General features: G+C 41.1%; 1 protein-coding gene across 2 annotated transcripts in view; it reads left to right on the plus strand.

Annotated features, from left to right (window-relative positions):
* Positions 1–26821, plus strand: part of TNFRSF19 (TNF receptor superfamily member 19) — a 158030-nt gene that overhangs the window by 55625 nt on the left and 75584 nt on the right. For both annotated transcript variants that reach the window (XM_077484028.1, XM_077484029.1), the window contains exons 3-4: positions 2561–2671; positions 23079–23257. In XM_077484028.1, coding sequence (XP_077340154.1) covers positions 2561–2671; positions 23079–23257 — 290 coding nt within the window. The remainder of the gene's footprint in view (positions 1–2560; positions 2672–23078; positions 23258–26821) is intronic.

Here is a 26821-nt window from a genome sequence, read left to right on the forward strand (position 1 = left end):
GCCGCTGGGGAGCGAGCAGTGCTGAGTGACATATGAGAGAGAACTTATTACAGACAGGCACTTCCTGCGCTACTCTGCGTACATCTCATCCGGCTCTGTGGCTCTAGTCCTGGCGTTCCTGCTGTGAAAAAAGTGCAGGGACGCCGTTTCCACGCGTTCCCGCTGGACTCGAGCCCTGCATAGCATGCAGAACAGGAATGCAGGTAGGAGAGATGTTAACGCAGTTCAGGCCTCGTGGTGCTTATTCATAATATACTGCACTGTAGCTGCTAATGGCACACCTCACCTATCCCTGCTCCATTGCTGCCTCCCCAAACTGTTGCTTTAACCACTTAAGGACCAGGCCTCTTTTTCAGACTTGGTGTTTCCATGTTTAAAACATTTTTTTTTGCTAGAAAATTACTTAGAACCCCCAAACATTTTATATAGTTTTTTTTCTAACACCCTAGAGAATAAAATGGCGGTCATTGAAATACTTTTTTTCACACCGTATTTGCGCAGCGGTCTTAGAAGCGCACTTTTTTTGGAAAAAAATCACTTTTTTGAATAAAAAAATAAGACAACAGTAAAATTAGCCCAATTTTTTTTTTATACTGTGAAAGATAATGGTATGGCGAGTAAATTGATACCCAACATGTCACACTTCAAAATTGCGCCCGCTCGTGGAATGGCGTCAAACTTTTAGCCTCAAAAATCTCCATAAGCGACATTTAAAAAATTCTACAGGTTGCATTTTTTGCGTTACAGAGGAGGTCTAGGGCTAGAATTATTGCTCTCGCTCTACCGATCGCGGCGATACCTCACATATGTGGTTTGACCACCGTTTTCATATGTGGGTGCTACTCACGTATGCGCTCGCTTCTGTGCGCAAGCTCGTCGTAACGGGGGTGTTTTTAAAAAAAAATTTTTTTTTTTCTTATTTATTTTAATTTATTTTATTTATTTTTACACTTTTTAAAAAAAAAAAATAAAATGGATCACTTTTATTCCTATTACAAGGAATGTAAACATCCCTTGTAATAGAAAAAAGCATGACAGGTCCTCTTAAATATGAGATCTGGGGTCAAAAGGTCCTCAGATCTCATATTTGGGCTAAAATGCAACAAAAAAAAAAAAAGAAAATCTGACATTTAAAAAAAAAATATACCTTTAAGAGGTATGGGCGGAAGTGACGTTTTGACGTCGCTTCCGCCCTCCTATGGTATAGAGACGAGTGGGGGCCATCTTAGCCTCACTTGTCTCTATGCCCAGCAGACGGAAGGACCCGATCGCCTCCGCCGCTACCGATGGCTCCGGTAAGCGGCGGAAGGTGCGGGAGGGCGGCGGGAGGGGGGGTGGCACCTCTCCCGCCGCCGATAGCGGTGATCTCGCGGCGAATCCGGAGACCACCGTTATCGTACAGCCGACCGCCGCCTGAAGAGATGGATATCTCGGTTGTGGCAGCAGCTGCTGCCGTTACCGAGATATCCCTCTTCAGAAATAGGACGTACATCGTCGTGCGGCGGTCGGCAAGTGGTTAAAGTGGTACTAAACCCAGGACCCTGCATTCACTATATATGGTCTCCCACAGTACACAGAACATGGAAATGCAATTATTTTAGTAAATCAAACTGCCAATACCTTTTCTCATCAGCAGTATATATAGCAATATTGTGACGTCTATCAGTGTCTAGTTAAAGCTTGGAGGAGTTTTTATTCTCCTCTGACTGTCCTATGAGGCTGCATGACCCCTGACCTTCTGTCTAGACAGTGCTGATTGACCCTGTGCTGATCACATGCACCCTCCCAAAAAGGAAAAAAATACTCTCCAACAATACACACCAAACTGGGCATGTGCAGAGAGACGCCAAGGAGCGGTACAATCAGAAGATATATTGGGGACAGTGGAAGAAGGGGAGGGTTAGAGAAAACAGGATCAAACATCCTTTTTACACAATGCGGAAAAATAACCCCTTTGGTTCCACAGTGACTATAACAGCATGATTTACTGCATATACAGACTGATATTACTGTTGTGGGTTTAGTAACACTTTATCAGAGCAGGGCTTCCAGTTATGGGGGAGCATGTGACCTCCCCCATGTGACAGTGCTTGGGCCTGAGCCACCAATCAGCAGGCGAAAGCACTGCCATGAGGGCGAAGCAGTGATGTCATCCACCAAGGTAAGTCCTCAACCACCCAATTATTTTATGTATAAAAATAGATGGAAAATAAATTTCCAGTACACTAACACACATTTATAAGGTGGTGCAAAGAAGTAAAATCATAAACAGTAGTACCCTGTATCAGCCAAACATATTTGAATGCTATAATCAGATTAGGTAAAGGATGAGTATGCTGATTCATTTTTAAAGGCCCCTCCCCCTTAATTTTTTCCTGACATTCATGCTTACCTGAAATTCAGCGTTCTAGTGCAATGCCCAAATTCTGTTGGCTTCAAAGAAAGGCCAAACTACAAACTATGGTACCCATTCTACAGGAATTAAACACTGCAGTGGAGTTTTTTTTTTTTTCTTCATTTATTTGTAATTTGGTTGCCAATAATTTCTGTCTCTTGTTAGGTTGGCAGAGGGCTTTCTGAAATTGGAGATTGCAAAGAACAGGAATATTTTGACAATAATGGAATTTGTCGACCCTGCAAGCAATGTGGCCCGGGCAAAGAACTCTCTAAGGTATAGTGGATGATAAATCCTTTATTAGAATAAAATAAAAATGTTTTTTTTTTTTTAATGATCTGTATTTGCGAAGTATAACAATCATAACCTGACTTGGTTGAAATTCTCAGGGCATGGCAAAGGGACATTATAAAAGTGGAACTTCACTCTCCCGTTCATCATTGATTATTTTTAATCCTCATGCCGCATTTTTTTATTTTATTTTTTATTTAATTTTTATTTTTTTACATTTCTTCAGTTACTTCCTGGTTTTTGCTTAGGCAAATGGTGTCATACATTCCAGGAGTCTTCAGGAGGTGAGGAGAGGAGGAGGGGGTTTCTCAGCTAAGCACATCCTCTTGCATGCCTACTTGAGCTAAGGGCAGATGGATTCCTAGGAAGTAAATGCTACATAAATCATTTGCCCTTACTCAAGATGGCCATGTCCAGAAATGCTAGAGGCGTGTTTTTCTAAGTGATTTCTCAACAAAATAAAGCATGGAGACATGGATGGATGGATCGGGGGTTTGATCTGAATATTAAAAATAAATTAAATAGTGTTTTTGGTTTGTGATGCTCAGATGCAGTGAAGATCCGGTTTAAACCCAGCTCCTAAAATTCATAGAATTACACAGATCTTTGTAACTTACATTTTTGAAAGTAATGGTAAGTGCCACGACACCTGTGGTGGGTAAATGCTGGAGTTCTGCTTTAAAACTTTTACTGTTAGGAATATATGATTAGTTTATTGTCCAAAGTCTGGGCACAGGCACACTTTAAATGCAGCCAGATGCATGGTATATGGCAGGGGTGTCCAAACTTTTTTCAAAGAGGGCCAGATTCGATGAAGTGAACATGTGTGAGGGCCGACCATTTTGCCTGACATTCTTTGAACCATTAAAATTCGGTCATTCGAGCACTCATACCTGGCCCAACAAAAATTCTCGTGCCTTTGTCGCGCTCGTTTGCCTGACACACAGACGAATGCTCTGTTCTTTGGGGGTACCGTTAAGTCTTAATGGTACCCCACACATTGGAAACATGGGGTGCTTTTGGTGCAGCGCAATTAAAAAAAAAAAAAAAAGCTCTGGGACTTCTTTCCCTGCATTTTTGTGGGTATGGAAGCCCATTGAAATGCATGGGCTGCCCTACACACAGCATGCAGCCATGCAGATGTGAACCAAGGGCTTATTGGAGGGGCAGTAAAACTACATGGTTAAGCTGTTTTTACCACCCCCAACTTCTCCCCCTTTAGCTGCAGAGGGAGCAGCTGGGGGTGTACACATGCTGTGGCTGCAGCTGGAGGTATGCTCAGGGTGAATGGGCCTGCACTGCAACTACCCCGCAACTGTGTAGACTGCACAGTTGCGGTATAGTGATGCTACATTTACGGGCTTAAAACAGGTGGTGAGGAGGCAACATAATGCCTCTTTACCACCTTTCAAATGCCTCTGAAAAGCGATCTGTATATGGATTGCTTTTCAGAGGAGCAGCAATCCTGGCTGCTATCACACACACAAGCACCACAAAAGCAGTTCTGATGGTACAAGAATGGGGGGGGGGGGGTCTGGATTAAAAGTAACACACATGCATACACAGACACATGCATACACATACAGACACATGCACACACACACATACAGACATACACGCACATACACGCACATACAGACATACATATACACACACACACATACATGCACACAGATACATACAGACACACATACAAACACACATACATGCACACACATACAGACAGACATACACGCACATACATACAGACACACATGCACATACGCATACATACAGACATACATGGACACACACACACATGCAATCATACATGCACAGACACACACACACATGCACATACAGACACACATACACACACACACACATACATACATACATACAGACAGACATGCACACACACACACATATAGACACACATGCACACACATACATACAGACATGCACACACATGCACAGACACACATACATACAGACACACATACATACAGACACACATACACACATACATACATACATACATACATACATACATACATACATACAGACACACATGCACACACATGCATACAGACAGACATGCACACACATACATACATACAGACATGCACACACATACATACATACAGACATGCACACACACACACATACAGACAGACATGCACACACACATACAGACACGCATGCACATACATACAGACAGACATGCACACATATACATACAGACACACATGCACACATACAGACACACATGTACACACATACATACATACAGACACACATGCACACACACACACACATACACATAAATAAAGCCTTTTTAAAACAAATCTAGCTTGTAGTACAGTACCTTTCCATTCCATTTCCTCATTCAGCCGGGTACTGCACTGTAGGGGGAAGCAGAGAGCACAGCACACTCCTCTGCACTTTACTTTCACTTTTGAAGCCGACGGAGCTTCACACAGTGCCGGGGATCGGCTCATTTGACAGCCCTGATCCCGCAGCACACCAGGCGGGCCGTTCAAAACCGGACTGCGGGCCGCGATTGGCCCGCGGGCCGGACTTTGGACATGCCTGGTATATGGCATCCTTGGCAAAACCCTGGGGTTTAATACAAAGGAACTTTCATTGGTGATTTATTCACACAGCTAAATGGAATGCCAGGGTGCATTATTTATTTCAACGCAGAGACTGGTCATGTGATTATTGTACGGGTAAAAACTTGTTTAATGCTTATTATATTATACTTTGTATAATAGTTTTAGTAAGAACATTTAGCCTATGATTTGGGATTTGAAATAAACTTTTAAAAGAATCCTTGCAGTATACATAAGTTAACGTCTTGATGTTTTTTTAATTTTTTTGACACAGTGGAGCAGTACAACTCTCTCATCTGCATTTTCACATACAGGTTAACTGAAATAAAACGCTAACACAATGCATAACAGTTTGTCTTAACACGTACATTTTTGTTGTGAACCCAAACTTGGTACCGTGAATGTGCCTACTTTTATGGTCGTTAATTTTCACGCTAATGCCCTGTACACACGGTCGGACTTTCCGATGGAAAATGTGCGATCGGACTGTGTTGTCGGGAATTCCGATCGTGTGTGGGCTCCATTGGACTTTTTCCGTCAGAATTTCCGACGCACAAAGTTTGAGATCTGGATCTAAAATTTTCTGACAAAAAAATCTGATTGTTTAAATTCCGATCATGTGTAGACATTTCCGACGCACACAAAGTGCCACGCGTGCTCAGAATAAATTACGAGACGAAAGCTATTGGCTACTGGTCTCTTTATAGTCCCGTTATATAGGTTTTACATCACCTCGTTCTTAACTACCGGATTTTCTGACAACTTTGTGCAACCCTGTGCATGTAAGACAAGTTTGGGCCAAAATCCGTCGGAAAAAATCCGACAGATTTTGTCTTCGGAATATCCGACCGTTTGTACAGGACATAATGTGCATGCCCTTCCTTTTGTGTCAATGAGCGTGTGTGTGTGTGTGTATATATATTTATGTAAATGTGAGTATACATGCATGCCAGTGAAACTAGAAAACCTAAAGGCTTTGGAACCACTTTAGAATGTAGAAATTCTCAAATCTAAAACGGGCACAGCTGTGTGTGTGTGTGTGTGTGTGTGTGTGTGTGTGTGTGTTTTCACACATAGACACTTATTTTTATTATTTTTTTTATTTAATTTTTTTTTTTTAACCTTTTGGCTGTTTTGAACTGTGCCTGGAGTTGGGCCTTGAGACCAATCCATATCATTTTTTAGATGTACTGGTGGACCCTAGGGAGATATCTGTACAGTGGCACATAATTGTGAAGTGAAAGGAAAGGAAGTGAAGTGAAAGGAAAATGATAAATGGTTTTTAATTTTTTTTACAAATAAATATGTGAAAAGTGTGGCGTGCATTTGTATTCAGCCCCCCTGAGTCAATACTTTGTAGAACCACCTTTTACTGCAATTACAGCTGCAAGTCTTTTTCGGTATGTCTCAATAGCTCAAGCTTTGTCAGATTGGATGGAGAGCATCTGTGAATGGAAATTTTCAAGTCTTACCACAGATCCTCAATTGGATTTAGGTCTGGACTTTGACTGGGCCATTCTAACACATAAAAATGCTTTGCTATAAACCATTCCATTGTAGCTCTGGCTGTAGGGTTGTTGTTCTGCTGGAAGGTGAACCTCCACCCTAGTCTCAATTCTTTTCAGACTCAAACTGTTTTTTTCCTAAGATTGTCCTGTATTTGGCTCCATCCATCTTATCATTAACTCTGACCATCTGTTGAAGAAAGGCATCCCCACAACATGATGCTGCCACCACCATGTTTCATGATGTGCAGTGTTAGTTTTCCGCCACACATAGCAATTTGCTTTTGGGCCAAAAAGTTAAATTTTGGTCTCATCTGACCAGAGCACCTTCTTCCACATGTTTGCTGTGACCCCCACATGGGCTCTCACAAACTGCAAACAGGAATTATTATGGCTTTCTTCTTGCCACTCTTCCATAAAGGTCAGATTTGTGGAGTGCACGACAAATAGTTTTCCTGTGGACAGATTCTCTCACCTGAGCTGTGGATCTCTGCAGCTCCTCCAGAGTTACCATGGGAATCTTGGCTGCTTTTTTGATTAATGCTCTCCTTGCCCGGCCTGTCAGTTTAGGTGGACGGCCATGTCGTAGGTTTGCAGTTATGACATACTCTTTCCATTTTCGGATGATGGATTAAACAGTGCTCCGTGAGGTGTTTAAAGCTTGGGATATTTTTTTTTATAACCTAACCCTGCTTTAAATTTTTCCACAACTGTATCTCTGACCTGTCTGTTGTGTTCCTTTAGCCTTCATGATCCTGTTTGTTCACCAAGGTTCTCTAACAAACCTCTGAGGGCTTCACAGAACCTCTGTATTTATACTGAGATTAAATTACACACAAGAGGACTCCATTTACTAATTAGGTGACTTCTTAAGGCAATTGGTTCAACTAGATCTTAGTTATGGGTAGAACTGCACAATTAAAGGATCACAATCTGAGACCCAAATGCAAACCGAGATCCAAATGCATTTATTCACATAAAACCACGAAGCCCCTGCTTTGATAAAGCACAATTCATGTGCGAAAACATGTAAGTTGTGCCTCTCTTGCTTGTACATGTAGTGCTCCTCATGTTCTTCATGGTTTTATGTGAATAAAGGCATTTGGATCTCCATTTTGGCCATCCAGACTTTCCTTTCATTAAGTTAAAATCCATATTTTTTGCTAGAAAATTACTTGGAACCCCCAAACATATATATATAATAATTATTTTATTTTTTTTGCAGAAACCCGAGAGAATAAAATGGTGGACGTTGCAATGTTTTATGTCACACTGTATTTGCGCAGTGGTCTTTCAAATGCAATTTTTTTGGTAAAAATACACTTCAATGAATTTAAAGAAAACTAAAAAAACTGTAAAGTTAGCCAAATTTTTTTGTATAATGTGAAAGATTATGTTATGCCGCGAGAATCGTGATCTTTATTCTAAGAATCGTGATCTTTATTCTAAGAAAAAAAATAGTGATTCTCATTTCATACAGAATCGTGCAGCTCTAGTTAGGGGCATCAGAGTAAAGGGGCTGAATACAAATGCGTGGCACACTTTTCAGATATTAATTTGTAAAACATTTTTAAAACCATTTATCATTTTCCTTCCACTTCACAATTATGTGCCACTTTGTGTTGGTCTATCACATAAAATCCCAATAAAATACATTTATGTTTTTGGTTGTAAAATGACAAAATGTGGAAAATTTCAAGGGGTATGAATACTTTTTCAAGGCACTGTAGATGTACTGGTAGATCCTAGGGAAATATATTAAGATTTATAAGTTAGTCCTTGCAGTAGTATTTTTGCAGTTTAGAACTAAGGGCCCCTTCCTCTGTTATCCCACTGATTTCAGCACTCTCTCCTGGTCTGGGAACACTGTATACTGAGGCTTACTGATGATACAGGATTTGGCAATAAGCTAAAACATCTGTTGAAACTGATATGTGATTTAAATTAGTTGGAAACAGATCATCGTTTGAGGCTACAAAATTTACATTTTTTTTTTAACTGGATGGGAAAAAGACCTCGCTAGAAATTAAATTGGTTGTCTAATGATTCTTTTTATTAAATTTAGTTAAAATGAACTACAGCCAAAACTAATTTAGTTTATTTTTGTTGGAAGATAAAAAAAACAGCAAACACGGTCGTTTTTATATTTAGTGAAGGATAGTGAGGTCTTCCTTGGTGTAAGTCATGCCATTTCTGTCCTGGCTGCACCAGTTTTTAGATCCATCATTATAGGGTTCCTCTGGATATCTTCTACCCTTTGCCATCAGTGAAGGGACTGTTGAGCTGGCCATACACTGGTAGATTTTCAAAAAGATCATCTGTACATTTGATAATACCAGAGAGAGTTGACAAATGTACAGTAATTTAAAAGTACTTCAACATTTTTTATTTTATCATTCACTGTTGGAATGAGTGGAATTTTGTGAACGAAAACCATATTCACTGTTAGAATTTTGTTCCTTCCATCCCGCTTCTTAATTTTTTTTGGGAATTATGGTCTAAAATGATTGGTAATTTTAACCCAATTAACTATTGGAAAATTTGAAAGAATGTTCTTAGATTCAATTTTTTTCAAATAAACTTTAGAGACCACAGTATGATGAATACACTCAAGGGGGGACTTTATGGCGCAATATATAAACCCCAAGGCAGCATAGGCAAGTATAATTTTACAATTGGCCTGTTATCCAAAAATGTAGTCATGCTTTTTTTTTTACCAGTGTGCTTGTTGATAGACTTGAACTATGTCTAAGGTACGTACACATTGCATGGCTGATCACAGGTTCACTTTAAAATTAAGATATAGGCCGGTGTCAAATAAATATAAATTGTAAAAGTGCCATACATTTTTCTTCCATAATTGTAAATATACTGTTGGTCTGCTTCCCATTTTAAGACACTGCCTAAGAGGAGGGACCATCGTAGAGGTTATATAGGATGTAGTGACATGACACTGGATAGGTGATTTGCTCTACAAAACCATAATCGGGCATGATGGAGCGAGTTCTTATGTTTGCAGTCAGTCTGTCTCAATAAGTGGAGAGAGAAGAAAAGAGGTGCTGAGGTCATTGGATGGTTCAACTTTTTTTTTCAATTAACGGTTTTTATTGGTCATTTTAAGAAAGTTGACAGTACATTAAGACAGGAACAATATGCCTTCTATACATTGCAAGGTCAAGATTGGATATGATATATATATAGCATCGATTCAAATGTTCGTCTAATGTTTTTCTCAGACTAGCTAATGGTACATTCCATGACAGGCGGCATTATAAACCAGTAACCATATACTCGGATGGTTCAACTTTTAACGCACACTCTGCTCTTCTGCCACTGGAAAATACATAAGTCCTCGATCAGGACCAAAGTGAAGAAGTATCATAAGCACACCAAGGATTCCTTGAAAGGGTCCAAAGATTTATTTTCGTGGTCACATGATAAACATACAGCTGTATGTTTATCATGTGACCATGAAAATAAAGCATTGGGCCCTTTTCGAGGAATCCTTGGTGTGCTGATGACATTTCTTTATTTTGATCATTCACAGTGTCCAGCCTATGGTCATTACAGCACCCGGCCTAAGAGGAGGAACCATCCCAGAGGCTCCATGGTGTTATATATGATGTAGTGACATGACACTGGATTGAAGATTTGCTCTACAAAACCATAATCATGCATGATGGAGCGAGTTCTTATGTTTGCAGTTAGTCTGTCTCAACAGGTGGAGAAAGAAGAAAAGAGGTGCTGAGGCCACAGAATGGTGGTCATGTATGTTTAACATGCTACCACGAAAATAAAACTTTGGGTCCTTTTCGAAGAATCCTTTGTTGTCATGATGACATTTCTCTACACTGATCATTCACGGTTTCCAAGCTATGGTCATTACAGCACCCAGCACTTGTGCATGGAGAATATTGCCCTTTGACCAGATCAGGACCAAGTACCTAAAAAAAATCTAATAAATGCAAATGCAGTCTGTGGATAAAAAATGTACAGTAAATGCCAAACCGCAATGATTAATGGGACGGTTGCTATAGATGGAGGAAAAAAAAATACTATGTTAAACCCCAACCGAATTAGAAGAATTGTACAAATAAAATCATACATGTAATCAAGTGTTTAAAGCCTGTGTTTAATTTAAAATACTGCACACAACTAACATGGGAGTGTATGAGAAACCCCTGTATTTTGTCTCTAAATCAATGTGATGGTGTATCAATTTTAGCGTTGCCATTGACAGTTGCACATTACATCATGGTAAAGGATGGGCCAGCTTCTTAAAGATGGGCTTCATTCCACCCATTTATATCAGTAGAGTCCCTCTCAACGTAAAAGCAGTGCAGCTGTCCCTTAGATTCACTTCTACAGGGAACTTGGCCAAGGAATTTGTCAGAAGATTTAAGAAGGAACAAATGCTTCTGGGATCTGTTCAACTTCTTGTCATTTCTTTTATCTTAATCTTCCACATACCAATTTTAAGACATTTTACTATTCTAGAGAGCTATCTTGATTTAATGTTCAACCTTTTATTAAATAGACAACTTCATTAGGAATAATATATTTAATATTAGATATACGGTTATTAAAATATTTGCCAGCATTTAAATTCTCAAGGTCATGTCGCTGTTACCCTAAGTCTGTCACTGTGGTTTTTATATTATCCCATTTTTGGCATTCGGAATCCTTTGTGTTTTAATATACAGCTTTATATTTATATAGAAACAGACATGTGCTTTGCATTCTTCGCATCTAAACTGTTCTAATAGCCTCAATGTAATTTCAGAAAGCAAAATTTGCCAGGCAGAGGTAGAAAGAATAGTTCTAGTCTGAAATTTAGTTCTCTGACATATAGTATATTGACTGTTTTTTTCCCGAACTTACATTTTATGCATTCTAGTTTGGATAAAAATAGCATATAGTATTTAAAGCAGTAGTAAAGCCCCACTTTGTTATTTTTACATACAGGTAAGCCTAGAATAAGGCTTACCTGTAGGTAAAATGAATATCTCCTACATGTACACCGTTTAGGATATATTCATCCTGCCTGCAGCCAGTGACATCACTGGCACATGCACTCTGAAGGTTTGACATACAGTTGTGCTCATAAGTTTAAACACCTTGGCAGAATTTATAATTTCTTGGCCATTTTTCAGAGAATATGAATGATAGCACAAAAACTTTTCTTTCACTCATGGTTATTGTTTGGCTAAAGCCATTTATTATCAATCAACTGTGGTTACTCTTTTTAAATCATAATGGCAACAGAAATTACCCAAATGACCCTGATCAAAAGTCTGGTGATCTTAGCCTGATAACATGCACACAAGTTGACACAAAGGGATTTGAATGGATATTAATGGTAACCATCCTCACCTGTGATCTGTTTGCTTGTAATTAGTGTGTGTATATAAAAGGTCAATGCGTTTCTGGACTCCTGACAGACCCTTGCATCTTTCATCCAATGCTGCGCTGACGTTTTTGAATTCTGAGTCATAGGGAAAGCAAAGGAATTGTCAAAGGATCTGCGAGAAAAGGTAGTTGAACTGTATAAAACAGGAAAGGCATATACAAATATATCCAAGGAATTGAGAATGCCAATCAGCAGGGTTCAAACTCTAATCAAGAAGTGGGAAATGAGGGGTTCTGTTGAAACCAAACCATGGTCAGGTAGACCAACTAAAATTTCAGCCACAACTGCCAGGAAAATTGTTTGGGATGCAAAGAAAAACCCACACATAACTTCAGGTGAAATACAGGACTCACTGAAAACATGCGGCGTGGCTGTTTCAAGATGCACTTGAAGAAAGATGGGCTGCATGGCCGAGTCGCCAGAAGAAAGCCATTACTACGCAAATGCCACAAAGTATCCTGCTTACAATACGCCAAATAGCACAGAGACAAGCCTCAAACCTTCTGGCACAAAGTCATTTGGAGTGATGAGACCAAAATTTAGCTTTTTGGCCAAAACCATACCAAACACTACATTTGGAGAGGAGTCAACAAAGCCTATGACTAAAGGTACGGAGGTGGATCGCTGATGTTTTGGGGATGTGTAAACTACAAAGGCACAGGAAATTTGGTCAAAACTGTTGGCAAGATGATTGCAGGATGTTATCAAAAAATACTGGAGGAACATTTGCATTCATCAGCCAGGAAGTTGCGCATGGGATGTATTTGGACATTCCAACATGTCATTGGTTACAGCAGAATAAAGTTAAGGTTCCGGAGTGGCCATCTCAGTCTCCTGACCTCAATATCATTGGGCCACTCTGGGGAGATCTCAAATGTGCAGTTTATGCAAGACAGCCCAAGAATTTACAGGAACTGGATGCTTTTTGCTAAGAGAAATGGGCAGCTTTACCATCAGTGCCATGACACAGGAGAGGCCCCTTAAATATGCCCAGACAAGAAGGGTGTAGAGCTGGTGGAAGCTGCAGTAATAGAGCCACGGCCCACAGGCACAACAGTCCTTCCTACAGGACAGAAACTGGGAAAACTGGGATCAGCACCCCCTCCTGGATCCACCACACTCAACACGGACCAAATAGTCATGATGATGTCACATGCATGTGCTGTGGTGGCACGTATCGATGTGCTGTGGTGGCACGTATCGGCCATCTTGGAATGCTGGATTGCTTTCCAGAAGGCCAGAAGACAAAACCACTGGTGGGGGACCCAGATTTGAACCTTGGTGTGGAGGGACGTGGTGGGGCCTACACAAAGCCCTGACCTCAACCATAATGAACACCTTTGAGATAATTTGAAACACTGATTATGAGTCAGGTTTTCTTGTCTAACATCAATACCTGACCTTAGTGATGTTTTCTTGCCTTAATGGGCAGATGTTTCCACAAACATTCCAAGATCTTGTGGAAAAGCTTTTAAGTAGAGTGGAGGCTAGTATGTCCAACTCACTTATATAGTTACATAGTTAACCACTTCCCACCCGCACGCCATCATATGCTATATGCATCTCGTGATGGACGTTGCAGACTTTGAGTGGTGATATCTGAATGATACCTGCAGTTACAGGTATCATTCAGATATCTTTTTTACAGCCGGCGATTCCCTGCACTATAAAAACTGTTGAGCCGCTTGATTATTTTTACAAGCGGCGAAAAGGGACAACCTTCCCACCGCCCTCCGGTGCTTCTACTGGCTCACCCGTGGGATCGGCGAGCTAGAGAAGGAATCTGCTAGCACTGAAATTTCACCACAGAGAATACCGCAGGCCAGATGGCCACCAGCAGTCTATATGACCTTCGGTGGCCTGGCGCGACGTTATGACGTCACGCACAGCCTCTGCATTTGAAACCCCTGTTTTCTTGGCTGGAAAGCCGAGATTGTGTATTTAAAAAAAAAATAAAAAATTATTTCAGGCTTTTCAGCCTAGAGGCGAGATCCGGGGGCTTATAGACACCAGATCTCGCTGTAAAGAGGACCTGTCATGCCCTATTCCTATTGCAAGGCATGTTTACAATCCTTGTAATAGGAATTAAAGTGATTAAAAAAAATTTTAAAAAGAAAGTGCCAAAATAGAAAAATTAAAAGTAAAATAAACAATAACAAAAAAGAAGCAAACGCATACATAAGTCGCGCCCACATATGTATACAGCGTTCAAACCACACATGTGAGTTATTGCCGCGAACGTTAGAGCGACAGAATAAATTCTAGCGCGAGACCCCCTCTGTAACTCTAAACAGGTGACCTGTAAAAAATTGTAAAGTGTCTCCTATGGGGATTTATAAGTACTGAAGTTTGGCGCCATTCCACAAGTGTGAGCAATTTTAAAGCGTGACATGTTAGGTATCTATTTACTCAGCGTAACACCATCTTTCACTTTATGCAAACAATTGGGTTAACTTTTTTTTTTTTAAATGCTGGGCAAATACCATGCAAGATGCTGCATTGATGGGCAATTGTGAGGCTGCAGATGGGCAATTGTGAGGCTGCAGATGGGCAATGGTGGGGCTGAATTGATGGGCACTGACCCTTATTTTGCTAAGTTCTTTATTTAAAATTTGATTTTCCCTAAAACTTCCCTCCTAAAATGAAGGTATGTGTTATATGTCTGTGCGTGTTTTATATGCCGATAAATAAGGTATTCCTTGGAATAACTTTACCTATAAATATCAGTAATGATATCTCCTCTCTCTGGAGTCCATACCCTTTTTAATACAAGGAAGGACTTTGCTCACTTTGGAAACTGCAGCTTGGCATTGCATGCCATTATTAAGCTTATGATCTACCAAAATCCCCAGATCCTTCTCCACCATTGATCCCCCCAGTTGTACTTCCCCTAGTACAGTATGTATGATGCATGCATATTCTTAGCCCCCAAGTGAATAATTTTACATGTACCTACATTAAACCTCATATGCCACATAGATGCCCAATTAGACAGAGCATTGAGGTTGTCTTGTAAGTTGGAGACATCCTGTAAGGACATTATTCCACTGCAGCTTGTTGTCATCTGCAAACACTGAAATGGTTCTTTTGATCCCAGACTCTATATCATTTATAAAGATATTACTAGGGTTGCCACCTTTTCTTCAAGCCAAACCCGAACACTTTAGTGGCATTGGACACCTTTGGATGCCCCGAAGAGAGTAGTAATGCGGTGCACAAAGCCTGCTGCAGTGAGCGGTGGGTGTGGCCAAACTACTCTTGCTGACATCATTGCCCTGATCAGCCCCCCCAGTGATGCCGAACCTGCCCTCCAGCTCCCGGACTGCCTGAAACCCTGATTCAAAACCCGGATTGTCCATAGTCCCAACACTGAACCTTGGGGTACACCACTGATGACCTTAGACCATTCAGAGTAAGACTCATTAACCACTACTATCTGAATACACTCTTTTAGCCAGTTTTCTATCAATTTTTTTTATCCTTAGGCTGCATTTATACTTACAGACCGTGGTGCCCAAAATTTCCTCTTTGGTTCCAGATTGGTGAATGCCAAATTTTACATTTTAAGGGCCTTCAGAGAGGGGTGTCCAAATGCCCCTATAATACAAGAATTGCATATCACTGCAGATATGCATGTTCCATCTATCCATGTAATACCCAAGCCTATATCTCTTGGTTGGGACAGGTGATAGAAAGCCACATGTGCTGCTTTGGTAAATGAGGTATCAATTGGTGATTTTATGCAGAGATGCACAAATGTGGAATATGAGGCTAGACATTGCACAGAGGACTCCTGTCTGACTATACAGCTAGTAAACCATTCCAACCACAAACAGAGCTGAACTCCTGGCATAATTATTATTTGTTTGGAAACTAGAGGTCTCCCTCACTGTGAAAAGACGTTAAAACAGAGTAAAAGGACGTAGTCCAAAAGTGTCTGCTGCTAAAAGCATTAGTACAGAATGTGCCTCCAATTGTGGTAAGCTTTCAATTCTGTCTGCTACGTCTCCAAAGTGGATGTAAACCCCAACTGGATAACATTTAGTTTTCTAAAGCACTGTGAAATCGCATGGCAAATCGGCGGCATTGCCGGAAATGGCACCGTCTTATTCCCAAGAGTAGTTTCAGGGCTACTTTTGTTCACTTTGGGCGTGATTTCAATATATATCTGTGCAGGAACCAGCACAGATGTCTCTGAAAAAGCCCCCGAAGTCGGACTGGCATGTGGGAATGAAATTGTGCAAGTTCAGCAGTGTGAACTTGGGCTTAGGGTGTTTGTTTGTTTTTTTGTCTTAATCAGCAATTCATCAAAGGAGGGTGGGGCACGTTTAAAAAGTGGACCTTGCATGGAACATTTAATATTACCTTTTGATGTTTGGTTTTAGATCTACGTTAGAATGATTTATTTTTTATTTTTATTTTTTATCTAAATAGAGCTATTTTTGTTGATTCCAAACTTTGACTGTAAGACTTATACACATACACACATGGGTGCCTGGGGCTCTATGATGTACAATTTGGGCTTATTTGCCCGTCTGGTAGCCACAGCTGCTGCATACAGCCCTCCCATAGAAATCAACAGCTGGTATGAGTTGCAGGGTGCGCTCAGAGCCCACCCATGTGTGTTACAACAGCGAATCAATATTCGCTGTTGTAAAACTGATCCCTCTTCCAGCCAATCTGGGAGCAGGTTTTGACACCGGTCACTCGATTGGCTGAAAGGACAGGCGATCCTATTTCACACATAGGCAGAGGGGAGGAGCAGCATGGAGGAGAGGACTCAGAGCCGAACCACTGTACCACGCAGCAAACTGCGGGGGGGGGGGGGGGTGGATGGTTGTTTTCCGTCACCCCAAAAAAAAAAAAACACCAGCTGCCACTGATGGGTTGATACTTGTGTAAATAGACGTGCGCATGTGTATGGAAATGTGCCCCTGAACTGGGCAGGCAATGTGGCTCCAAGGGCATCCATTGATGCATGTGTTTATGCAAGTAGCAGTCCACAGCCACTGAATTGTATAGCAGCTGTACATCGAACCTGTGGTTCCCTTGTGGGATGATATGCCTGAATTTTGCATCATATGTCTCTGTTTATATAGTAAGATGTTGCGCAAACCAGTGGTTTTATACAAGTCCTGTGTAATAATAATAATAATCATACGTCTCCAGACACCTGTGTTCAGAGTGGTAATCCATACTTGTTATGGACATTATTTTTGGCTTTTGTGATGGTATGCGAGGTGAGGTAATGGATAATCAGTATATTTCACCTCACATGCATTCTATTGTAAGGCTAAACCATAATCCAGGTCAGGGTTTTCCAGCCTCGTGGTAGGCTTTGTTCTGGTCCGGCTGTTGTGGTCCACTTGAGTCCACACTCAGGAAGAGAGCACAGGTCTGGCCTGGGACTCAGAAGGGAATCTGAGAGAGAGGAGCGCTCTGTTCGGATTTATAAAGGTTTGCTTTACCACATGTTTTGTGGGTGACAGGGACCAGCCCCACACCATATAGCGAGGAGTATAGTGTGAAGTTTAGCGCCGGATGGCAAGGATTTACTTTACTGTTTTTTTTTGTTTGTTTTCATTACTTTTCAAACCTCTGCTAAATAAACCTGGCAACCCGCTTGATTTTAACTACCTCCCATCTGGCCACTACACATATATATGGCGGGTGGGCACTTCCTCCTTCTGAGTGGACGTTCAGGAACGTCCCCCAGAAGGAGGGGGATTGTGCACGTGCAGCAGCGCCATCCCGACACGCTCGTGTCACCCGGACACAGCACATCTCAGATCGGCAGGGGGCTCTGTTATTGGCCCCCCTGATCACTTGATGGTTGTGTCCAATTAGAACCGTCTTGTGATGTAAATAGAGAGCTGGTTGCTAGGCAATCGGCTCTCCTCTCCTCTCCTCACATGGAAGTTGTCAGTGAGGAGAGGGGATCGCTGCAGCCAGCCGGTGATCATTGAGTATGAGCTGTTTTTACAGCTTTTAACACACTGATCCCTGACACAGTGTCCCCACACATGTAAACACACAATGTCCCCAAAATAGTGTCCCCAAAACACTGTCCCCACACACATGTCCCCACACAGTAAAAACACCTGTCCCCACATATGTAGCACTAAATTTATATGTCCCAATAATCATCTGCACACATATGTCCGCGATCATCTGCGCACATATGTCCGCGATCATCTGCGCACATATGTCCGCGATCATCTGCGCACATATGTCCGCGATCATCTGCGCACATATGTCCGCGATCATCTGCGCACATATGTCCGCGATCATCTGCGCACATATGTCCGCGATCATCTGCGCACATATGTCCGCGATCATCTGCGCACATCTGTCCGTGATTATCTGCGCACATATGTCCACATACATCTGTCCGTGATCACACAAATCAATTATTATACACTTAACTGGATTTTTTTTGCCAAAGACATGTAGCAGAATACATTTTGGCTTAAATTTATGACAAAATTAAATTTTATTGGATTCCTTTTAAAATGGAAAGTAGAAAATATATATTTTTTTCAAAATGACTACTTTTGTTCTCTTATATCGCATAAAATAAAAAAATGATTTGTGAATAAATACCACCAAAAGAAAGCTTTATTGTGCAAACAAAATGATAAAAATGTAATTTGGGTACAGTGTTGCATGACCGCGCAATTCTTATTGAAAGTGCAAGAGTGCTGAAAGCTGAAAATTGGCCTGGGAAGGCAGGGGGTGAAAGTGCCCAGTATTGAAGTGGTTAAAGAAACTGCCTGCCCGCTGCCATTATTTTCCAGAAAAGGTGAACCCTACGAGCTAATCTCCCACACATTTTTAAATACTCATAAAATTCAGTATGACACCTTTTGTTTGCATGTAGATACACACTCCATGGAGTCTAGGACCCGCTATAAAACAACCCCATCAGATCCCCTATAAAAAGAAGTTTATATTTCCAAGGTCGTGTTGAGCTCATAGCTCCCGGCTTCAGCGGGTTACCCCTTATGACAGAACACTCCTGTATTCATCTCATTGTACTGAAGCGCAGTATCCCCCCTCGGCTTGAGACGCACACTGTGAGGGGCCTGCTGTGCGTGAGCGGTCTCTGGCAGGGCGCACAGATAGGTGTGGTTTGTATTGACTGTTAAGTGGAAAGCCTGTGTGTGAACCTTCAGACAGCTCCTGTACATTCACATAGGCAGCTTTATTAGACAACAGATACCTCACTGAGCTCTGCTGTAAGCTAGTAATAATGCAGCAGTGGGAGCCCTTGAAAACCTTTTATCATTCAAATGCTCTGTGCTTTCTCAGATAAAGTGGATGCCTAGCTGATGCCTATAGGGGAAAGGGAGATTATTAGCCCTGAAAAACACATTGCATGCTGTTCCAAGCTTCTTTGTTTGCAGTAGGTCCTTGGATCATTTAAAAAGCTGCACTTATTTAAGGTGGTGTAAGGAAATCCAGTTAATCCTATTTTATTTATTTTTTATGTCATACCCTACAAGGCATACTTTAGTCAGGAGAAATAAATATACAGTTCTGATAAAGGGAAAGAAAAAAGTTTGTGGACACTTTTGGATTCTTTATCTTACATTTTTGTATGAATGGCTGGTAAAATGTGAGCTTTTTTTTTTTTAATTTAAATCCCAATAATAAATAGACATATGAGGCTACATATACCTCCATATGTGAAGGACACATGATCAGACCCTGGCCAGCTTCACCTACTTGTGACTAATGGCTGGTAAAACTTGCACCGCTCTATCACTGATGCGCGACAATGATACTCTCACCCTGCACAAAGATTTTCCAGCTCGCAGGACCACAATCTAGCTGCCAGCTGATTGAGATTGATTATTGCTGGGTTTTGATATCTACACGGTTAACTCTTTAATAGCTACAGGGGCGTTCGCCCAAAGGCTGGTAATAAATAACGTGTACTCAGAATGGTCTAGAGCAGCCTTTCTCAACCTTTTCAACACAGAGGAACCCTTGAAATAGTTCTCCGATCTCGGGGGAACCCCTGCTCAAAATTAACTCATGATACATTAGTGTGATGGTCAGTGGAAAGAATGGTCCTTACACTTGTGGTCATTAGGAATAATTACCTCCTTACGGATAGTTAAAAAGATCAATGGTGTCAGTGGGAACTTATCCGAGAGGCAGAAATTGCCCAGTGCTGAAGAAACCCCTAGCATCCTTTGGAGGAACTCTAGGGTTCCACGGAACCCTGGTTGAGAATCACTCTACTAGAGTAGTAAGTAGGATACCCCAAGGCCCTGTCCTGGGACCAAGTCTGTTTAATTTATTTATAAGTGATATAGAGGGTGGGATAAATGAGTAGGGCAATAACCTCACAGCAGGATATATAAAACTTACAAGAGGACCTGAATAAATTAATGGATTGGGCAACTAGATGGCAAATTAAGTTTAACATTGAAAATGCACTTGGGGGTTAAAAAATATAAACGCAAACTACTCACTAGGGGAGAAGCTCTGGGGGAATCCAGGATGGAGAAGGATCTGGGTGTCAGCAATGGCATGCAATGTCAAGCTGCAGCAAGCAAAGCCAGCAGAATATTAGCATGCATTAAAAAGGGAATTTACTCCAGAGATAAAATGATAATCCTACCACTTTATAAAACACTGGCTCGGCCACATCTGGGATATTTCATCCAGTACTGGTCACCAATCCTCAGAAAGGATGTGCTGGAACTGGAAAGAGTCCAAAGTAGGGCAACAAAATTAATAAGGGGACTGGAGGACCTCAATTACGAGGAACTACTACAAGCACTAAATGTATTCTCTCTGGAGAAGAGAAGATTGAGAGGAGATATGATAGCAATATACAAATACCTCAATGGTGATCTCAGTGTACGTAGGATCCCCCAACTGTAGGTAGGTAGTAAGGGTGTGGAACTCCCTTCCACAAATAGGTGGTGTCGGCAGGAAGTATTGGTAGTTTTAAAACACTATTGGACATGCATCTTAGCGAACAGAATATACAGGGATATGGGAAATTATTATCTACATGAACACCCACCCACACAGGTTGAACTAGGTGGGCTATTGTCTTTATTCAACCTTACCAAATATGTAACTATGTACTTTGCCAACAAATATTTTTAGTATAAAATAAAAAACATTCAATATTAACTATAAGAATTCTGATTATAAATGTGTGTAAAGCCCTTTTCACACGGGGCGGAATCCATCCAAACTGATCCACCTGCTCAGTGGGGGATCTCTCCGCTGATCCCCACTGAACTGGCATATAACAGGTCCATTTCCATACGATTGTCATCCCATCTGATCTGCTGGAAAGATCACCATCTGTCTTTTTAGGAGACCAGGTCAGATGCCATCGGTGACAGCGGGCACACGCCCCCTAATATCTGCTGCCCCATAGAGAACAATGGGTGGTCTGATCGTGTTAGCCTTAAAAACTGAGAGGCGGACTCAATCAGTCTGCTGGTTTGAAAGGGGCCTTACAAACACTGTCCCCACAGATAGGTATACCCAGAGATTTACCATATAGTAGCACTTTTCAAAGAGACATTTCTGCTTTCGCGCTTTCAAGACAATATTAAAAAAAAATTCAAAATATTGTTTAATACTTGAAAATGGTGCAACAAAATTATTTAGTATAAAGGATACTCTAAATGAACAATTGGACAATAATGCAACAGAGAACTAAAAAAGGAATTAAGGGGGTAAATACTTAACAACGTCCTGGTTCTGTGCGTTTAGGTGAGTCCAATCAATGAGCATAAGGTGGATCAGTGGCTCTCATAGATCTTGGCTGATGTTCCTAATGTGCCTGGTTTTGATGGTAAAAAGAGCGCTCCAAACTGTTGATGCAGTCCCTCTTTTCTGGTTCTTTATGAAGGTGTCCTCTGCTGAAAACATTTCTTAAAAAGACACACAGTTACTGTATATAAAAATATAGAAAGTTTTAAAAATATATTGGAGAATTTTGAGGCAAGGGCCCATTACCCTGCTGAAAGAGGCCACTGTCATCAGGAAATACTGTTTCCGTGAAGGGGTTTACTTAGTCAGCAGCAATGTTTAGGTAGGTGGGGTACATAAAAGGCAGGACTCAAGGTTTCTCAGGAGAACATTGGCCAAAGCATCACACTGCCTCCCACCAGATTGCCTTCTTCCTATACCGCAGCCTGGTGCCATCTCTTTCCCAAATAAGCGACGCACACATATCCGGCCATCCACATGGTGTAAAAGAAACGTGATTAATCAGACCAAGCCATCTTCTTTCATTGCTCCACGGGTAAGTTCCAATGATTACATGCCCATTTTTGGGTTATGGACACTAGTCAGCATAGGCACCCTGGTCTGAGGACACGTAGCCCCATACGTAACAAAGTGCAATGCACTGTGGTTCTGATACAAAGATGTCAAGACACAATGTCAACTTTCTCAACAATTCGAGCTATAGTAGCTCTTCTATTGGATCTCACTATATGGGCCAGCCCTTGCTCCCCATGTGCATCAATGAGCCACATATGACCCAGTGAACCCGTTTTTCCTTCCTTGGACCACTTTTGGTAGGCCATGACCACTGCAGATTGGGCACATCCCACAAGAGCTGCAGTTTTGAGGTTGATCTAACCCAGTTGTTTAGCCATTACAATTTGGTTCTTAACAAAGTTGCTCAAATAATTACACTTTTTTTTTTATTTCAACACATCAACTTCAGGTACAACTTGTTCACTGGCTGCCTAATATTTCCAACTAACTTTCAGATGCTATTGTTGGGAGATAATCAAAGTTTTTACTTTACCTGACAGTGGTCATAAAGTAAAGTTCAGTGTGATATATATTATTTTATGTTTGATACATCATAAAATTTATTTTTCCTCTTGCAGGAATGTGGCTTTGGATATGGAGAGGATGCTCAGTGTTTGCCTTGTAGACCCAATAGGTTTAAGGAAGATTGGGGCTTTCAAAAATGCAAGACCTGCCTAGACTGTGCCACCGTTAACCGGTACCAGAAAACAAACTGTACATCTTCTGCAAATGCTGTGTGTGGAGAGTGTTTACCGGGGTGAGTAAATTGATTTTCAACTGAGATTAACTTCAAGAAAAGGTTTGGGACTTTAACCACTTGCTTACTGGGCACTTAAACCCCCCACCTGTCTAAACCAATTTTCAGCTTTCAGCACTGACACATTGTGAATGTCAATTGCACGGTCATACAACACTGTATCCAAATGAAATTTTTATCATTTTTTTCCCCACAAATAGAGCTTTCTTTTGGTTGTATTTAATCACAGCTGGGATTTTTATTTTTTGCTAAACAAACAAAAAAAAAATGGAAAATTAAAAAAAAATCATGTTTCATAGTTTGTTATAAAATTTTGCAAACAGGTAATTTTTCTCCTTTATTGATATGCACTGATAGGCAGCACTGGTGGGCACAGTTAAGGCAGCACTGATAGGCACAGTTAAGGCAGCACTAATGGGCACAAATAAGGCGCTACTGATGGGCAAAGATAAGGCTCTACTGATTGGCACAGATAAGGCGGCACTGATGGGCACTAATAGGTACCACTGATGGCACTGATAGATGACACTGATGGGCCTTGATGGGTGGCACTGATAGGCGGCACTGATGGGCACTGGTAGGTGACACTGATGGGCACTGATAGGTGGCACTGATGTGCAGTACTGTTAAGGCACTGATTGTGGGAACTGATAGGTGGCACTGTGGCCACTGGGTGGCACTGATGGGTGGCGCTGGTGGGCACTGGTAGGTGGCACTGTTGCCTATTGCTAGGTGGCACTGGCAGGGGGCACAGTTGGGCATTGAGGAGCTGGTGTCAGCTCGCCGTGATCGGGACTGATGTCCTTCTCACAGCCGCTGGTGATCGGCTTTTTTTTCCTTCTCTTCATGCTGTCAGCGCGAGGAGAAAAAATAGCCGATTACCAGCTCTGTTGACATCATACAATCAGCTGTCATTGTCTGACAGCTGATCACATGGTAAGGGGTCGGGATCGACCCCTTACTCCGATCTGTGATCCAGCAAGTCTCATAGACTTGCTGATCATCAGTTGTGCCGCGCACGCCCGGCAGGGGGGCCCGCAGGCTGCTCGGGCACGGGAGGACGTCAATAGACATATTCCCGACAAAGCAGGTCCTCGCTGTAGCCGTCACTCGGCTATAGCATGGATCTGAAGAAGTTAAATGCGGTAGATCTAGCATGGAAAAGATTGACTCCAGTTAAGTGGTTCATAACATGCAACCAGTAGTATAATTGAGGGTTAAAATTATTTTTTCTGTAAGGTTTTGCACTTCTACTGCTGGCCCCAGCATAAAGTTCCAGCATAAAATCATTATAATGAGCCTTTCCTTAGTGTTATAGGGCTGCGACAAAAAAGTGTTTATATGTAAATATTGTAGATGTAGGTTCCATAGAAGCCCCCTTATTCGTTATATAGAATATTTTAGTATATCATAACATAATTTTAAACAATACTGGAAGAGTTACTTTCAAAATAGTAAAATTCTGTACATTTTTTCTTAAAGGGAAATTTACCTGGCCTTAATAGTGCCTGAAGTAACAGTGATGAAGTATAAACGATATGTACTGCCTAGACTTAACCTTCAGAAGATTTAGCCCCCCACCCATGATCAAATAAAATTGATGTCCTTTTTTCCCACAAATAGAGCTTTCTTTTGGTCGTATTTGATCACTTCAGATTTTTTTATTTTTTGCGTGATAAAAAAAAAAGTGACAATTTTGAAACCAAAAAACAATATTTTTTACTTTCTGCTATAAAACCTATCCAATAAAAAAAAAAATGCAAAAAAATTGAATTTCTTCATCAGTTTAGGCGAATATGTATTCTGCTACATGTTTTTGGTAAAAAAAAAAATGGATTGGTTTGCCCAAAAGTTATAGCGTCTACATGGTATGGGATATTTTTCTATTTATTTACGGTATATGTGGCCCTCTGAGGCTATACATGTATTTTTGGACATATGGGTTAATTGGGAGGTGTCTCAGCTATTGACAATGAACCATAGTGTTTGAGATGGGTAGTGTGTATCCAGAGTTTGGCCTTCCTGTCTGTTTTTTTTTTCTCTGCAGAATGTGCCTATGAGGATAACTCTGTACTGAATGTAATACTTTTATTTTGACAGTCAATCAAATTAAATACTTCCTTGTCAGCCTCACTTGTATTTTATTAGTTTCTTAATTTCAAAGGTCCATTGCATCAGTTCTTCCATATTTAATGAATTCTCTGCCTGGTATGGAAATACTAATTGTTACCATTGAGAGAATCGCAGTATTTTTCTAATGATTTAAAGGAGGAAATTTCAAAGTGAGAAACTCATTTGGAATTCTTAATTCCAGCTTCTTTTGAGCTGTGACAATTGTGTTTGGGCCTCTTTTGTAAAAGATCTTGCACTGCCACAAGGAATCATTATGATAAATGTATAAACACAGTAGCTGTTAATATTCAAACATTATCTATTACTTTCTTTCTTGTAGTAATATGGAATAGGTATTCCTAAATAGGACTATACAAGCAGGCCTGTTTGTATGATGCAAACCAATCTTGAAGGAAAAAGGAGCATCCAATAGCAACCAAATCAAAATAATTTGGTAACTGGCCTGCCTACAGTGAACTCAAAATCCATATGGTTGCTGGTTGCCTCCAGTGGACACACAATTGTTCTTTATCTATACCAAAGCAAAAAGGAGAGACACAAGATTCAGAGACAGTTGGGTTAAACTGCCACCTGCAGGATGATTTGGACACCAGCAAACAAAACAGTGTCAGTCCTTTATAACTCCTCCCACTCTTGGGATACCTCAGTTTTCTTGCTAGTGCCTTAGGACAGTGGTCATCAACCCTGTCCTCAGGGCCCACTAAAAGGCCAGGTTTTATGTATTACCTTGGGGAGATGCAGACTAGAATACTGCAATCACTGAGCAGCAAATTATATCACCTGTGATGTATTTCAGTTATCTCGCAAACCTGGCCTGTTAGTGGGCCCTGAGGGCAGGGTTGATGACCACTGCCTTAGGAGGATGAACATCTTTTCTCTACTGAGAAAAAGTAACTATTTTTTAGCTAGCCATTTTTTCCTGAATTGAAGATTAATGTTTCTGATTTTATTAAGCATTGCCTACAAGCTGCTGAAGTAAGCCTCCACGTGCAGTTATCTAGATCAGTGCATCTTCCACAATATCTACGGAGGCCACGCCCAGACCACACTGGACTGGTCGATTACATGACTAGCCTGGAATTCATGCAATGGGCTCTGTATTGTGGTGCTTTCCAGACTTGAGTGTACTGTGTTCACTGAGGAGCACTTGCTGGGTCCAGAGCTATGGCACAGCCTCTAATCTGACCCAGTCCCTGAAGACTTACTTTGTTAGTAGGCCGTGTAAGTTGAGAACTGGAAGCTACTGTGAATAAGACCATTGGGCGGCATTATTATCCCTATTTTGTTTCCCTTAGGTTAACGATGAGGGATTGATCACTGATGTAATCTAGGTGGAGTGTAGCATGCATGCCCACGGTCCTTCTTTTTTTTCCTCACCATTCAGTGTGAGGTAACACATTTCTGCTACTTCTCCTTATTGCAGGTGATATG

This window comes from Lithobates pipiens, unplaced genomic scaffold (genome assembly GCF_037356315.1).
Source record: "Lithobates pipiens isolate NorthernLeopardFrog02 unplaced genomic scaffold, aLitPip1_a1.2 Scaffold_16, whole genome shotgun sequence".
Lineage (NCBI taxonomy): Eukaryota > Metazoa > Chordata > Amphibia > Anura > Ranidae > Lithobates > Lithobates pipiens.